Below are 17,427 nucleotides of genomic sequence, written 5' to 3' on the forward strand. Positions count from 1 at the left end.
AAATTGTGAGTTATGAGTTAGAAGTGACTTTTTTTTTATATTAGTATAAATAATAAAAATATCACTTGATACATCGATATTTTTTTAACAACAAGAGCTATTTCCATATCACTTTTATTTGAGAAGTTTCATATGAGGTTTCAAAATACTTTTTATGGACATCTATAGGTGTTTGAGAGTTTTAACAATGTGATTATGAATTGGTTTTTAGTCGTGTTGTGGCCGTACATATAAGATGAAATACTATTGAAAATTATTCTAAAGTCACGGTCAGTTGTTAAAACCTATACATATGGAGGCAATCATGGCTTTATGAAGCAACAAGTATTGAGACTTTCCCTCGGTGCATCTTTTCTAATTTTTCAAGTTTTATTTCGTTTATTTCCTTACTGCATCTAACTACAATTTCATCTCTAAATTTTCTTACTGCATCCAAAAGCTCCGGTGTCACGTTCTCATACCGCAATAAGAAATTGCAAGAAGTTGTTATCACTATGAGTGCTTTATTCTACGTAATTGATTACAAAGACATTATATCATCTTCAATTTCATCCTCAATAAGATTTTAAACAATACTAGATACAATTTCTTCTAAACTTTGACCTCTAAACGTGTATCATTTTCACCCAGATAATCCATCAAGAACAATATATGTTTCATTGGATCGAAAAATCTCTTTTGATTTATCAATTAATTAATACATTTTTAAATTAATAAAGTTATGTGGTCCCGACATTATTAATTTATAGAGATTTTAGTGTCCACCTAAAGGACATTAGCAATTATAGCAGGATTTTAATGCAATCTGCATATTGCAAATGAATAAATTATCCCTTACAAAATAATAATAGCCATTTACCCCATGAAAGGTAAAATTACTGCATTCTTTAAAATACAGAAATACAAATTGTTATTTTTATTTAATAAAAAATAATTTATTTATTTACGATAGAATTACTTGCATTTTTCACTTATTGGAAAGACAGATAGTGATATCCATTCCCGCTACAGCCCACTCTCCAACACTTCCATGTTGCGTCTCAACGTAGAAGCAAAGTTAAAGTGAACATATATTTCAGTTTTTCTTTTATCAATCTATTGAAGTAAACATAAATAGACAATTATTCAAGATCATTCATTAGTATTCTACACCTCACAGACAGGAATGTAAGAGCCCAGACAACAATTTGGAGCTGTTGATGACAAACCAATTGCACCATATACTCCAAACTTCCGTCTTGATTCATTTCTTGCTGTTTTCAGTGTCGTTAGCCATCAACACTGGCAGTCGAAGAAGTTTGAGAAAATGTCATTATTCAGCATTGGAGGAGAGGAGTAAGTGTTACTTGGGGATCAGCTCTTTCAAAATGTTATGATGAAAGTCCGGATCTCCATGGGACCAAGCTCGACAATAAGACTCGAGAAGTCCACAGGGCCACCTCTAATTGGAGCAGGCTCACTGTTAGTTTCTCCTTTGACGACTTTCCAAGTCTTTCTCGTCATCTCGGACTTCTCTTGATTTGCTGATAAGCTTGTTTCCTTGAGCGTCTTTATCTGAAAATGCAAAGGCAAAAGGAAAATTCATTAACAATAGTTGATCGAGGATTTACGACTACTTCATTGTATCGACATCAAGAGTCAGTGGAATTGTCTAGTCATTATGTTTTCAAGAAGCTCTTGATGTGTATTGATTGAAAAGAAAAGGTTAGATGCCAATCCTCACGTGAAAATACTAATAAGAAAAAAAAAAAAACCCGGAAAAGGGGGCAATGCGACTTCTTGACGGAGAGGCAATTAGCCTTTGCTTTTAAAGTTCAAGGGTTATGTTGTCATTTTTTTTCTATTTAAAGGGTTTTTGTGCCTATTAATGTTTTTTATAGGGGGCAAAATGCAATTAACTCACAAAAAGTGCCTTCTATTGAAGTTCACATGCAAAAAGGTTGAGGATGATGGGAAGGAAGAAGAGGCAGAAAGAGGAGGAATAAGCTCTCATCCTTATTGTGTGGGAGTTCCTAAACTTGACAAAGGTAGCATTTGTCCAATATACGTACCGTTTTTCCAGCAAACATCTTCTTCAGTTCAACTTTGGCGAGTTTCGAGTAATCAGGGTCCTCATTGGCCTGCAACATAATGGCTCTGAATAATATGGTAGAGAAAACATTTTTAGAAAATACAGTACAGATATGCTTTTCAAATAACAAGAGTTCACCTCATATAGATGTGCTAAACGAACGAGCACACTTCCATCAACCAACTCCTGAATTACAATATCGAAAGAGATGAGTGCAAATATATCATGCATATAATAAGACGGACACGAACAATAGTGAGCCATCACCTGGAGAGTAATTAATGCAACGTTAAAAGGTAAACTATAGTTTGCTTCCATGGATGTGGCGGTTGTTGAGTGTGAAGATTTCCATTTCCTTGAGTCCTGCAACAGTTAATAATCAGATACTAGGGGTTGATTGATATTCGATATATATTTTATGCCCAGATCACCTAAATTTACCTCATGTGTAAAGGCTAAAAGAAGGGGCGAATATATTTCTTGGCCCGTCGTTCGTCTCCAACGCGCTCCAGCACCAAGCTCATTGATGCTGATATAATAATTTCCTCGAACCTAAATATATATGACAAGATAAAAGCAATCCTTGAATCATTCTGCTATGTCATTGCTTCAAAACTTTGCGTCAAATTTTGTAGTTACCAGTATTCATAATTTTACGCTAATTACTTAGGCCAAAGTGGAAAATTAGAATAATCCGCGCGACTTCATCAAGGTCCCAATCAATGAGGAAAGAAAACAAAAATAGATATGGTTGAAACATGTCATTCGGCAGAACAATTTCAACATTCCGTGTATTATCGATGCATAGAAACTCGTACCGTGAGTCCTTCACATGTGTTATTGACACACACTAACTCGTCGAGGGCTTCACCTACTCCTCTAGCATCATCAGTGATCATACGCCTGTTAGACATTAGTGTTATAAGATACACGAAAACTTAGAATAAGATCATAACAAGGAAATGGCTTGGAATTATTATTTGCATATATACCTGTGTAGCATCAACTCGACTTCTCCATCATTGATGCTGGATCCTCCAGTAGCCCGGTCAACGAGAACAGAGAGTTCGGACTTGTTATCCTCTATGTAAATTCCAAGATTGATCTAAAGCAATGAATAATCCCAGAGTGAATATATAATATTAAAATAAATCGAGCTTTCGTGGTCCTAACTTCTATCAATCACAAACCATCAAATTTGCATCTTTGGATGCTGTCTAATGCACTATTATCATGTTTAGCAGAGACCAGGTAAACCGACCAATTTTAAGCTCAGTTCCAATACCAAACATAGCAGCTCTAATCCAAGAGACCTTTGAATTTTGCGAGTTAAGCGATCTTTAGACCTCAAGACAATTAGAAGAAGAGCAATGGAGTACAAGAAATACTCATCTATAGGCTGCTGAGTGTTTGGCTAAGCTTATTTCAAAGACTTTGCAAGCTCATACAATCTTACTTTAAAAATAAGTTTTTGGTGTTTGGCTAAAATAATTAGTACTGATAAATTTGTAATTAATTTGAAAAAGTAAAGTTAGAAACTCTTTTTGAAAAGTGTATAAGCTCATAATATTTTTTTTTTTGGAAATTATCAGCTATTTTTCTAAAAAACTTTGTAGCTTACAAGCTTCCAAACATCTTATAAGTTTTTTTAATATCATATTTTCGGAACTTATGAGCTCTTTCTCTAAACAATTTACCAAACACTTTGTACCAAACCTCTTATAAGATTTTTTGTAGAACTTATAAGCTTATCCAAACACCCTCTAGACCCAAGCAACATCTACAAGTGCGAGGCCAGTGGGATAGTCAACCCAGATATCACATTTCACACGCCAACAAAAACTAGTTGAATTTGCTAGAAAGCCTACAAATCAGAAAAGATTACTATATTTAACAGTAACTTGAATTTTCATGAGTTAAAGTATAGAAGTTACGGGATAGTAATTCCCTGCAACAGGTTGAGTAACTGTGAGAGGCCAGTCGGCTCTGTAATCTCTAACCTGAAAATTTGCATGAGAAAGCGACCATAACATTCAAACAATGGTAATTACTAGGAGAAGACGAAAAAGCAGGAAATAGAGTAACAAGATTCCATCAGATAACCATTCTTTGAATTACAATAAGCAAGATGGAGCAAACAAGAGTATCAGAAAATCAAAGAAAAGAGATCAGACTATCAGAAACCCAGAATCCCGAAATAATGGAAGGCGTACCCGTTTTAGAAAGTCTCTTGCGTTGGAATCAGTATAGAACACTTTATCAGTGACCATATTAGCAGTCAATCTTGTAATAACCTCTTTTCCAATGCTGTCATCGGTGGGAATTGGACCGATCTTCAGATTATGAACATACGTCAGAAAAAAATTACAGAAAAGAATGGTGCCAAGAACACCAAGTGATCAGAGAAAGAAAAACAAACAAAAACTAGCATAATGCTTATTTTAGAGGAAGTTCCACAAGGTGCAGTGGGAAAACAAAATACCAGCAAGCGTACACGAAGTACACAAGAAATACCAACCGTGAATTCAACTTCAGCATGATCTTTGTCTCTGTAAACTCTAATTATCTGAAAAAGTGACAAGTCATTCAATTAAATGAGTGACACAACAATTGGGGTACAAAATGATGGATGATGGAGGTCAATGATGCATAACATATGCATAAAAACCTTGCCCAACTACAAGAGTAAAAACCAAAACTATTCTGTTTTCAGAATATTTAGATTGTAACGTGTTTCATTGTGCAAATGTGCTCACATGTTGGAAATTTCAGGTGGAATTATCCTGCTTGATTGTTCAGACTTCTCGAAGTATTAGATATTAAAATGAAGGATAAAGCCGCTTTCTAACTTGTTGCATTTGAAATGCTTTGAAACATTAAAAAGGAATAAATAAATAAAGTATTGGACCTGGTAGATCCATGAACTGAATTGCTGATGAACTTCATCAACTAGTGGCCCCCGAATGATCTTCAGAGGAACCTGTCAAAAAGATTGAGCAGAAAATTGTAGAGCATACACTTGGTACTTAATGGCTTCAAGCCATGGGTTGAACAAAAATTGACCACTCAGTTAAACTAAAACACGTATTGTGGGGGACAGGAGTCACTCACTGATCTGGAGACCACTGAAGGAGGTGATCCATTAGGTCGGAAAATGTATGCACCAGAAGCCTGCAAGGTTTGATATAGTAATTACTGAATTGGGTATGTGAAACTCTAATCAAATACTATTAGGTATTATATTATACTTGAGGATCTGCATCTCCCGGGCTTGATGCATACCAAAGATAGCTCTGCTGTACTGGTATATCAATCTGGTACATTCATGTAATCATGTATAGATGAAGACATTTGATTACAAGTCTCTAAGATGGAGAAAAATAAAGATAGAAACAGAAAAACAGAGACGGAAACAAATAAAGCATTTTACAAGTAACATGATTGAAAACTTTCAAATACCAATGTAAAATCGGATGAAGGAAATTCATAACTCTACAAGAAAAATTTATTGCCGTTCCAAAATAATATTGACCAGTGTAAATCAAATGAAAATTTTTTAACCAGAGCATGTAAGTAAATTTGACACAAGTGTGACACAATACAAATAAAAGCAAGAATTATATGATTGCCCAGTGATGAGAAATTTTCGTTTGAGATTATCTTGAAAGTTGGGTTGTCTATCACACTAGTCTCTGTGAGAAGCAAGGTACCACTCAATTGCTCTTTTTTGTCTTTGATCACAGGAAAGAATAAGCACATCATGGGCAAGTTATATTTAGACATAGAAGTAAGACATTTTCTATGAAACCAAATACATGCATCACATTTCTCACGTAGTTGTCTGCTTTCCCTCTTTCCTCTGTCTCTCCTTAGTAGTTTTAGATCTATGTTGAACTACAGATGCTGATATCTACTTAACTGCAGAACAAGACCAATGTGCAATTTACACTCATTTAGAGAACAAGAAAACCTTACTCCTGTTTTAGAATTGAACATTCGCTTAAGTTGCCCAGATGACGAGGAAAATGACAGTTTCAAGTTTCCGGGCCCAATTTCAATAGTTTCCTTTTTTGGAAGATCCATCGTAGACATAAAACCATGTCTTCTGTTTCCTGCATCATTGATCCAAATATATGCACCAAGAACAAATAGCAAGAATAAGGCAAACCAGTTCCAAGCTTTTGAAAAACACTATGATTAATGAAAAGCACCTCTGTCCTGAGACATATCAAGTAATTATATAGTTAACTAAAAGAAGTTCTCCACCAGTAAACCTGCAGGACTGGTGGCAGTTGAGAGCAATTCTTTGGGGTCAATACCTTTTTGAGATTCTTTAGAAATGAAGTAAGTATTCCAACCCAAAGGTGGCACGGATGCTGAAAAGACAAGCCAATATTTTATAGCATGTCTGTCTGAAATTCCAGTATATGCCTCCACATAGAACTTTCTCAGTTTGCTTGTCACATTATCCACTTTTACATATTGAGACTCAACAACTTCCCCCGTAGAATCTTTGACGACAAGATCATGATCATTAACCTGCAGATTATGCGACTATTAATTCAACTCAAACAATACACATTCTGATTTCATAACCCCTTATAACAGGGACGGCTTTTGGAATTAGGAATGCAATAGTATACATTGGGAAAACATGGTCTCATGTTTTCCAAGAGAAATTACATATAAAACGAAAACATAAGAAAAGATCAGGCATACAGCTCCACCTTCTTAAGTTAATAACGTTTCATATGTTTGTAGCAGAAGAGTGCATTCAAGCATCTTGTAGCTATGTCTCCATTGCCAAAGACTATGCTCATATTGTGTGAAAAAAACTTGCTATATCTCATAGAAACCAGAAACTAAGTAATGGAAGGAGAAAAATCATTCGAATCATTCGAAATGCTATGGAGAGGCGCTAAAAGTGGTAACTTGTAATCCTTGCTGGCAAAGTTTACAAAAAGTTTCTGCCCCTAAAGTTTTGTTGGGTACTTGTAGCTAATATGAATGCAGAATGTTAACAATAGAATCATTCATTTCTGTGGAATGCCTTGCTTCGACCATCATGAGACAAATTTTGGAGTGAAAATCAATGATGAAAACATTATGTTTCTCATGAGTCATAACCTTTTTCTTTGTTGGCGAAGGCAATGGATACATATGCCATGACATTGAGAAATTGAAGACCATCAAGAATTGATGACCTTTGCCCTACGGATATTTATCCTCAGACCTTAATTTGGAAGGCTTGGAAGACTAAGATAAGATGGCCACTGAATCTAGTGCGCCAAAGATGAAGATACTAACTATGTGAATAGAATTTCAAAAACTTACGAAGTGCCACACAAGCATTAGACCTAGACCATAGTAGAACAGATAGCAAGTGACTCAGAAAGGCATCTCAAGAAAGAAGATGGGCACAGAGCAGCAGCAAAGTTAATTCATAAACTGTAAAGGAAGATTAGAAAAATGTCAGATAATAAAAATCGAATCTACAGGACTTGAAATAAAAAAAGTCAAAGACATGTATTTGGACTAGGAATAAAATCAATAGTTTATACTATGGCTTTCAGTTTACGACTATAATTTTGGAATGGTGTTAATAGAAACACCCGTTTAGTGTGATACAACATTCTAATCAGCCTCAGGTTGTCAAGCTGCAGGGCAGGAAAAATATTAAATAGCCAAATTTGGTTGATAGAATACTAGTCAAGCCTACTCGATGACTGAGTTGAGGACCGTAGTACAGTATTAAAAGTTAACTTCCAATTTGTTCCGTTTTCACAGGAATCAATATATTTTGTCAGCATTAGAGGTCTCCGATGAATGGTCTGGCTCAAGTGTATTTCTCTTTAAAATGGTACAGCAATCAACACCTTGCCTGGTGAAAGGTTCTCGTGGATGGGCAAATGAGATGGTCCCATAGAGGTAACTACCAGTGCTTTACTCATAGTAAAGATTTTTCTAAAAGACAGAAAATGTTTTCATTTTTCATTATTTGAATCACCTCGCTTAGAAGCATTGGCATATAACTGAATATATTTATTCATCTAAACCTCTTTGGTAAATCCCTAGGAGAACTAATCAGCCTTTTTCTTAGCTTGGGTGGATCAAGATAATCTTATATACAGTACTGGGATAAATTTGGGGAATTCTTGAGACAACCAGCTTAATGCTGCATCTCAAGAATATAACTCAAAGTTACTACAATAACTGAAGAGATCAGAAAGAAAAATATCATAACTCACAGGAATCCTTATAATATCAGTACGGTTCCATCCAAGTGAGTTGTATGCCACAACAACCTGAAAAGAAAGATGATTTACACAGTTTAAAAACAGCTTCCGAGAGTTGTGCTTGCTGAAGTAGTGCATCAGCAGAATCAAATCGTTACCAAACTCTTTCCTTGGGAAAAATCTTTCTCGGTTGATGGACAGAAACTTATATTGAGTAACTGACACTGTTCGCCAATCAAAAGGTGAAAAAAGAAAGAAAAGGAAGCATTAGCCACTATTGAACATAAAGCTTGTTGCCTGCGTAAAGAAGTCCAAAAGAGAAGTTAGCCAGTGAATCCAACAACAAATTTTGGGCTCATTTCCAACCATGCAACCATCCATATCCATATGCAGATATCAGATGATAACAGTATTATATACCAAGAGCGCAGCAACTCTACACTTCTTAAACTCACACCATTCAAACAAGTAAACAGTATAATAACTTCTGCTAGGCAAATGATTGAGAACTGAAAAACTCGGTACTCGTATTTTAGTACCGTGAGGAGTGCTTATTCCAGTAATTGTTTATAATCCAGCCATCTCTCTCCCTCTCTGGCTCTCCCTAAATTTCTCTCTGTCACACACACACACACATATTCTATTGTTTTCCTTCTGTCTTGGACACTTTTCCTTGTTTCACCTACAAAAGGAAATCAGACAAAAATGTTCCTAAACCTCAATGGCAAAATTTGCTTTATCCTTGTTTTTGCGGAAATAGCTGAGGGAAGTCCACTGTACCAACCAACGAACGAGTCCGAATTACCTTTGACAACTGATGCGAAATACTAAATCCAGCCACTTAAGTCGGACATGCTAGTCCTTATTATGGTAAAGATAGCATTTGAGAGGACCCAGATACATGTCCCATGCCATGGATTAAGTGACCACTTCAAGTCTTCTCCCTTGTAAAAAAATGGTTAACCCAGTAACTAAAAGAAGGTATGACACCCCACTTATAAACTGACCCAAGTTTTCCTCCAGAACCAGTACGAGACACTACAGCCCATGTGAATAACTGACCCAACACTAGAGAATCTCTAAAACTGTCATTCCAACAATCATGAAAAGAGTGGGGCATCGGCTCAGCTGTTTGTGTTCATACAGGCTACACCGGAACTTCGAAGGTAAATGGAGCATAAATCTGCTACAATGAGAACAGATCTACAAAAAACTTCTAGTAACACATCTGAAACCAGAGTATCTATAGTGAAGTGCACCATAGAATCTCAAGAAGAAAACTCAAACAAAGTTCGGTGAAGTGCAACCTGGCTAAATATCACTGTTGATCCAGCACACTGGCCGTTCAACTTTGAATCAACCAGACATGACAAAGCCGAATCCACGACAGTTTCTGCCTGCACAAGACAAAAACATGTATAATAGCATTGATGACCTTAGAAACTCAGTTGTAGAGATAGTCGAAGTATAAGACGAGATGGAAAGATATACATAGAGCAAAAACTAGATAAAAAGTGTACCTCTGAGGCTCCAATGGCCAAGCGTTTTGCATAGTCATTAGTAGTGTGCTGTTTAGCAGTACCAGTAACAGCGTCGTGATGCTGTGCAATTCCTAAAGCATTACCTAGGCCATCAGTATTAGCATTGCCAGTTGATCTCCTTCCCATTAGATATTCAATTTGACGAGCTGCCTATGAATTCATACACCAACTTCATTCAGTAGTACTTTTTCAAATAATAGTAAATTGCATGGTTTAATACCTAGTTTAACTTTTAGAAATAATTGAGCTCATGTGAAATTTGTAAATGCTAAATGTTTGACACATTTGAATAATTTAATGGTCATGACAAAATTGTGAACAGATAATGAGAATAGAATAGGTAAATTCATTAGATGTAATTATTATATTTCTTTACAAGAGTCGTTTAATTCATTTTAAAGTATGAATAATTTAGAAAAAGGTCACAATAACTTAACTCGAATCTTAATTAAAAATTAACTACTTCACCATATTCTTGGTCTTTGGATGACAATTGTTCATCAACACTTGTGGGGCTTATATGTACACATGTAACTGTATACACAATACATATATCTATTCATGCAACATCATATGTCTTGCTTGACAATTATACGGTTTTAAGAATATAATTATGCCTTCACTCTACGTGTAAACTTCTTTTAATAGTTTAAGTTTGTAACTAATAATTTTAACATCTTCTTTATATAATTACCTTTTTTTTAATTAACTAAAGAAAATAAAGGTGTCCACAGTTAGGCAAACCAACCAAACCAAAAGAAACTATTATTAAAGTCATCCAAGTTGAACCAAGAAAATTTAGACATTTAATTTATTTTTGACCTTATACTCATTATGCTCCTAAAAATTAAGAATTGGGGGCAAATATAGATTTTTATCCTTTTTTTTCTTTTGTTAATATAAGAAATTTTGTGAATTTTGACTAATGGAGGATTTATTTGTTAAATGGAAGCAAATCTCAAGGGTGTTAGATGTAATTTTTCAAATTATAGGGGATTTACATGTAATTTCATAAAATCTCAGGATGGGATTGTAATTGTCCCTTAAAAGAACAAAAAGAAAAGTTAGAGTGTGCAGTTGAATTTCAAGATCAATAATTATTCTATTTCTGTTGCCTTGTTTATTATTTTAGACGAACTTCCTATTAAAAACTTTCTTTTTGCATGGTTCTTATTTTTCCCAAAAGAAATAAAAGTTCTAAGTGTTATAGAATGATTATCAAACCTAATAAATTATTTTCCAAATAATTGAAATGCATTATTTCTCAGACGGATATTGGTAATACAGCACTCTTTTTCTAATTAGCTTATACCTTAGTTTTTTGGTGTCAATCAAAAGGTTAATTTTTTATTCATGTTTCCAGATTTTGGTATTGTTTGTTTAGTGTGCACCAAAAAGATTCACTCAAAAATTGTCTAATTACCAGAAGACCACGGAGAAGCATTACTATCTTAGCACTCATAGATTTGTTAAACCAAACTATCAATACTTTTATAATAATATAGGGAAAGTTCAAATATAATACAAAAATAATAAAGCACAATATTATATATTATAATATAATATAATATATTCAAGACATCCATCTATATATTACACATGACTTTTTTATATCATAGAAGTACATGTAACTAGATTAAGTATATATATTGTACCAAAAATTGCATTTAGAAAATCAACTAGAAATGTGATTGTTAACTACACAATTTAACGAACTAACAAGTCTTATTACAAGACAAAGTCTATTTCCAAGGATTTAAATTAATATTGCTATTAACTCAAGATGTCATCAACATCAAAATTTTACATAATACTGATGCGTAATTGCCATAAAAAATAACACTATTAGAGCAATTCATTTTGGTTAAAAATTCAGACAAACTTTCAGAATGTATTTTATAGTAGTATACATGGACTACTCGTACATGCAACAAAATTCAGATGAGAAAAGTTCAAAGGTTGTCATCAGTACACACAAAAAATGTCTGGAATGGGCACTTGGATGTCAATGGACGCCATATTTCGGTCCATTCTTAAACTGATGTCAGTGGACACCCTATTTCGTTCCTTTTTAAACGTTTTTGTGAATTTATCTATTATTGTCTAATGATTTAAAATTAATTAGTTAGAAGTATCACTATAAAGGATTAAATCAATGGGAAGAAAAGTCAATTGCTTTGTTGTCAAAAGGGGTGGGGGGGGGGGGGAGAAAAGGTCAATTGCTTTGCTCAATATGCACCCCACAAAGAGAATTCATGAGATTACCAGATAATATCCACTCAGCAAACGAATGTATCTTTTGAGGGCAGGGCGACTTGTATAAAAGCCTGTCCAATAGGCATTAGGACTGTCTGCATATCTATCCAATCAACAGAAATACTTAACATTGGTATCTTTAATCAAATCAAATAGAAAAATCATAATAATTGAAATATCGAGAAGGTTATTAGTGCTCACGGGAAATAATCATCAAGCTTCAGAGGCCAAGTTTCATTGGCAGCATATTTTGCATCTGTGTATATTGATGGTGTAGAATATAATGCATTAACCCGACCATCCTGCGTCATCAAGCTTTGTTAGACTCATACGGACGGGTGAGAACTAACATTTTACATCCAAATGAATACAGATAAGAAAATTTCATTCCCCAAGAATTTCAAAGCGTGTCAAGTATATAAACTCTTCGGTTATAACTTTGCAATACAAGAGGTTTAAGAACCATACTTGTTATAAACTTATTAATGTGAGTAAAGATTGATGATAACGAGCATTCTAATGAATATCGAACATGCATAGGTTAGTCTGCACTGGAGACTGATTTAGACATTTAAAAGGAAAAAAAGAAAAGCAAAATCTTAAATAGCATTTCCAATAGAAACCCTTGTTATTTGAAGTTCGCACCTCAAGTCACTTACCTTATACAATATTTATCTATTGTCTACTCCACTATAAAATTGCCGATGTTTCTTTTGAGTATTTGTTAAATACAATGAATCTCAAATTCTTTTTATAAGGAGTTATTTGAAATTATTAGCTAAATTTTAATCCATCAATCCAAATATAACCTAAAAAAGATTAATTTACTAATGCATATGCAAAGACTTTAATGGTCAAATTTAATAAACTACACATGAATAATATATACTATAGGAAGCTAAAACTTAAAAATATCAAGAATTATATTAAAGAATAAATATCATAAACTGAAAAACAAAAATTACCAAACTTATTAAATTGAAATTGCTTTTGAAAAATTTAAAACAAGCGAGATCTGACTCATTGACTTTACTTCAATATTGTATAATTCTTTGAATATTACATTTTTACTTAATTTTAAATATTTTTTTGCCACAAGATCATGAAGTTAAAATCACAAATAATACAGTTTTGATATCAAATCGTACTGGGAAGCGAAATATTCAACAAAGAAAATAATTACCAATTGACTAATGTGAAAATAATATTACAAAAATAAATTAAGAATGTGAAACAATTCTACAATAAATCAAAAAACATAAAAAAAAGAACATTCTTATCAAATTTAAAAATCTATAAGAGACAGTATTAAAATATAACTCAAACAATTTAGGACCTAATGAAACTAGATAGAATTATTCTCATACTAAGGATTTATGCAAGTTACGTTAATTTTCTATAAAATGACTAAAAATTAGTCTACGTCGAACAATTTAATAAGTTAGAAACCCAGAAATGTTCATGAATAATAGCAAAAGAGATAATGATATTGTATAATTGATGTTATAAATATAAGCATAGGTTTCAAAAAGATATTGAATAGATATTTAATAATAACATTTAAAAGTAAGGTTTAAAATTATCCCATACTATCATTTTAGTCATAGAATACATTTTTATTTTACAGTTATACTTTCATTTTAATAAATCAACAAATTAAAAGATCAACATACTAACCATAAAGTAATTATGCATAAAATGTATGCCAACTGACCTGAAAATTTAGAAATACAACAATCTAATATAGAAAGAAAAATACAATTTGTAGGTATAATTTTATAAAAATAAGTTAAAAATTCTAAAAAAATGACATAGGTATATGGGAGTTAGCAATTATGTTATCAGAACATAAGAAGTACCTTGTTAACATAATGAATAAGTTTGTCCATCTGCTTGAACCAGGACTCAGCATATTGATATTGGAAGTCATCTCCCATAGTCCACATAATATGGTTGGTTCTCGTGACATTTGCCTGTGTATCAAAGCCAAATGAAAAACTATACATACAATTTTCTAACAGCTGCTTTCTTTTTCTTTTTCATATTTCCTCTTTATGCTTTTTTGTTAGTATCATAACAAAAGTTCTCGCGTTTACCTGAATCATGGCTGCAGCAATAAAATCATTAACTCGTACTTCAACATTAAAGTCAAAAAGGAGAGGATTATCCTGTGGTATAGCAATGAAACAACTGTTAAGCAAAGAGTAATTGGAGCATAGCTATAACTTTGGAACTGACTGCTCCTACTAGTCATAGAACCTGCACTGGGTTGAAGTAATCGTTTACTTCAAAATGAAACCCTTCTGGTGGACTATAGTGAACAGGAAATGCATTGGCAAATATCTGCAATAAACCAGACCTCAAAGGTGACTAGGTGAAGCAGATTAACAGAACAAACATTTGAGGGGTGCAACAGTTGCATTCCTTACCTGAGAAGAGGAACCAAATGTCCGGGATCCCTGCCATATGACTTCAAGAGATTTATCTCCCTTTCGTTTTGCTCTGTCTTGGTAATCAACCCGTGCAAAATGAACAGAATCAAATCCTAGCTACATGATCCGCAGAATGATAAATCACTAAGCAAACTATGAATTGGAAATGAATGGAAACAATAGCATCAAGGATTCGTGAGGAAGTCTTATATTGAACAGATAGTTATATTTGAACCACCACATTTGTTTTTATACCTCAGCTCCTAGGAGGTAAGCTTGCACTGCTGAGTGCCCAAATGGATCAATCTGCCATCCAGCACGAGGAGTCTTATTAAACTGACTCTTTATCAGTTGATGGCCTAGAGTTGTTTGGTCAATCATGTCTATATAATGAGTAGTTGCTTCATCATGCATACACCATCCACCATTTCTGTACAGGAAAATCATTAAAAAAACATTATGCCAAAAATCTACCAGTGAATATATGAATATCAAGTTACTAGCAATCATCATACACAAACTCCAAGCGGCCAGCATCAACCAGCTTTCTCACTTCTTGTTGAATTTCTACACTTTGCTCTTCCCACCACCTACTGAAAAATGCCTATTTGGATTTCGAAGTTAGAGACAAGTGAATTTTGCATCATCACGGTATTTATACATAGCTAATTGCATTTATTCCTATATCTCACATAACACAAGTAGTAAAGTCCACAAACACTATTCATTTTTTTTTTCTGGACATTTTTTATATCAACAATGCTACAAGAATACCGGTTATGAAACTTGGTTTGACACGCACAGAAAACATCTACCTTCCCAAACAGCAAAAACAACTTTTTAGTTCACAATTAAGAGCATTTTAGTTAACCATGTCTTGAGCTGGAAATGGATGCTAGAGGGTACACACGGCAACCTCACTCATGCACAATAGTTTAATGTACCCACTATTAGCACCAAAAGGACAATAGAAACTTCCCTTCAACTTAAATTTTTATTGGGATACCATGTAATATGAATAAGAAAAACATTGTTCTAGCAATTTCTTTCCATTCAATATATTCATAAACAGACATACTAACCACAACTGGAACATTATCGTCTGCTTTATTGACTTAATAAAAAGCAATAAAATCATCAAATAGGGAAAAGATTTAGCTACCATTTCAGCAAAGATAAATTTCCTGCTGGGATCACGGCGCAAAGCCATGACAACCGAGTCCAGGGTATTTTCCACACATGCACCCTGCAACCACAAGCACCAAACAACAAACAGTAAACATTTTTTAACTTGTTGCATCATCAAAACAAAAGAAACATCCTCAGAATCAAATAGTTATAGTCCACTCATGTATTATTTCCAGCCAGCACCTGAATACTGTTATTGGATCCAACATAGTACTGATCAATAGTCTTGAGCCAGCCCACATCATCATGTGAGTGAGCAACCAAGTGAACATTCAATTTCCCGTCCACAATGCCACTCCCAGTGTCGTACTTGAGGTACCCTTCAACGCCCACAATCCCATATGAAGAAAGAGCAGATGCAATGCACAATAAGGCTGAAAGAAATAGTGCGAAGCTTCCCATTTCCAAATCCAACCAAGAATTCCCCTTGAAGGGTTCTTATAAAACATAAATTGGTGCATACGGGTACTCCAAGAAAAGTGATGCGGAGGTCACTATGGAAGATACAGACAAGGAAAAAGGACAACTATTCATTGACTTGGCCTTTCATTTATGAGCCGGCCAGAAGTTCAAATAGGTTTACAATTAACCGACAACAATCGTGACTTTCTGATGAAAGATATTGAAAAAAGAAAAAGAAAAAGAAAAGAAGCTATTCCCGGAAAAACAGTTAAGAGCGATTTCGGGGCTGCGTGTGAAGTGTGACCCCTCTGCATGTGAGTGCCGGCACATATCATTAACTGCTTTGCGGTAGTCTCTGAATGAGACACGGGTGAGAGGATAAGGATTGTCGGGATGTATTGTTTAACGTGTCTCACACTCTGTAGTGATTTTTCCTTGAATTAAGAGAGGTGAAGATGAAGATGAAGATAGTAGAGATTGCAAAAAGCTGAAACTAGAGAAATTAAGGCTAATTCATTACATGACTGAATGGGTCTTTACAACCAAGCTATATAAGAGTAACCGTAGCCGCTATAACAAGAAGTAATCTTAAATTGAATTGAAATTGCAGAAAATAATATGTAGAGTGCTGCAGCTGCCCCGCCATGGGAGTGCGCTGCTGGTTTGTTGAAGCAGAAAGAGGGAGAGCCGTTGGAAACTTTAATCTGGAGCGTTGTTTTGCTGGCCCTTTGTTATAACTGAAACGGCATCGTCTACTTAATCCCTTTGGAATTTGCGCGTAGATGGATGGTGAGGAAGGCAGTGCGTCTTCTTTCTGCAGCCATAAACATAACTGACGGCAGCAGATGATGCTTTCTTGTACTGAGGACGGAGACTTCTACGCAGAGAACAAAACAAGCATACCTCTACTACCCTGGAATGTGGTTTTAATATCATTTTCCATTGTCAATGTCCCATTTGGGTCATGTTTACATTTTACGTCGGCGGAGTTGAGATTAATGTGTTGGAATAAATGGACGATACCGTGATAGAATTTGAGATGGATGGGGATCCCATAAATTGAACACTAAATTCTCATATAATAATATCCTACTTATAAGATGGGTCTATGTATAAGTAACCTATAAAATAATCCTTCTGCGGTATTCGCCATGGTATCCTATTTTTCCCCTTTCAGTTTTCGTGTAACCTATAAGTGTTCATTCTCAGTCATATTTATGGCCAAATGACGACCAAAAAGTTCAGTAAAACTAAAGCACACTCTTCTACAAAGGAAGACCGCAGGGTTGGATTAACCCCTC

The 17,427-nt window shown here is 34.5% G+C and overlaps 1 protein-coding gene across 1 annotated transcript; it reads right to left on the bottom strand.

The window, feature by feature from the left end:
* Nucleotides 1-1,057: 1,057 nt before the first annotated feature.
* Nucleotides 1,058-17,396, bottom strand: LOC105178167 (Glycosyl hydrolase family 38 protein). The gene is made up of 29 exons (XM_011101563.3): nt 15,908-17,396; nt 15,699-15,782; nt 15,052-15,140; nt 14,792-14,966; nt 14,534-14,653; nt 14,364-14,447; nt 14,201-14,272; nt 13,964-14,077; nt 12,306-12,406; nt 12,114-12,207; nt 9,828-9,998; nt 9,615-9,704; nt 8,466-8,531; nt 8,320-8,376; nt 6,391-6,610; nt 6,047-6,183; nt 5,320-5,385; nt 5,183-5,242; nt 4,980-5,051; nt 4,590-4,637; nt 4,285-4,404; nt 4,006-4,071; nt 3,064-3,176; nt 2,890-2,974; nt 2,513-2,623; nt 2,339-2,434; nt 2,210-2,257; nt 2,052-2,120; nt 1,058-1,554 (listed from the first exon to the last, which is right to left on the bottom strand). Exons 1-29 carry the CDS (start codon nt 16,124-16,126, stop codon nt 1,363-1,365), a joined length of 3,039 nt encoding a protein of 1,012 aa, XP_011099865.1. The 5' UTR covers nt 16,127-17,396; the 3' UTR covers nt 1,058-1,362.
* Nucleotides 17,397-17,427: the final 31 nt, after the last annotated feature.

This window comes from Sesamum indicum, linkage group LG9 (assembly GCF_026168435.1).
Source record: "Sesamum indicum cultivar Baizhima isolate 11 linkage group LG9, ASM2616843v1, whole genome shotgun sequence".
In the NCBI taxonomy this organism is placed as follows: Eukaryota; Viridiplantae; Streptophyta; class Magnoliopsida; order Lamiales; family Pedaliaceae; genus Sesamum; species Sesamum indicum.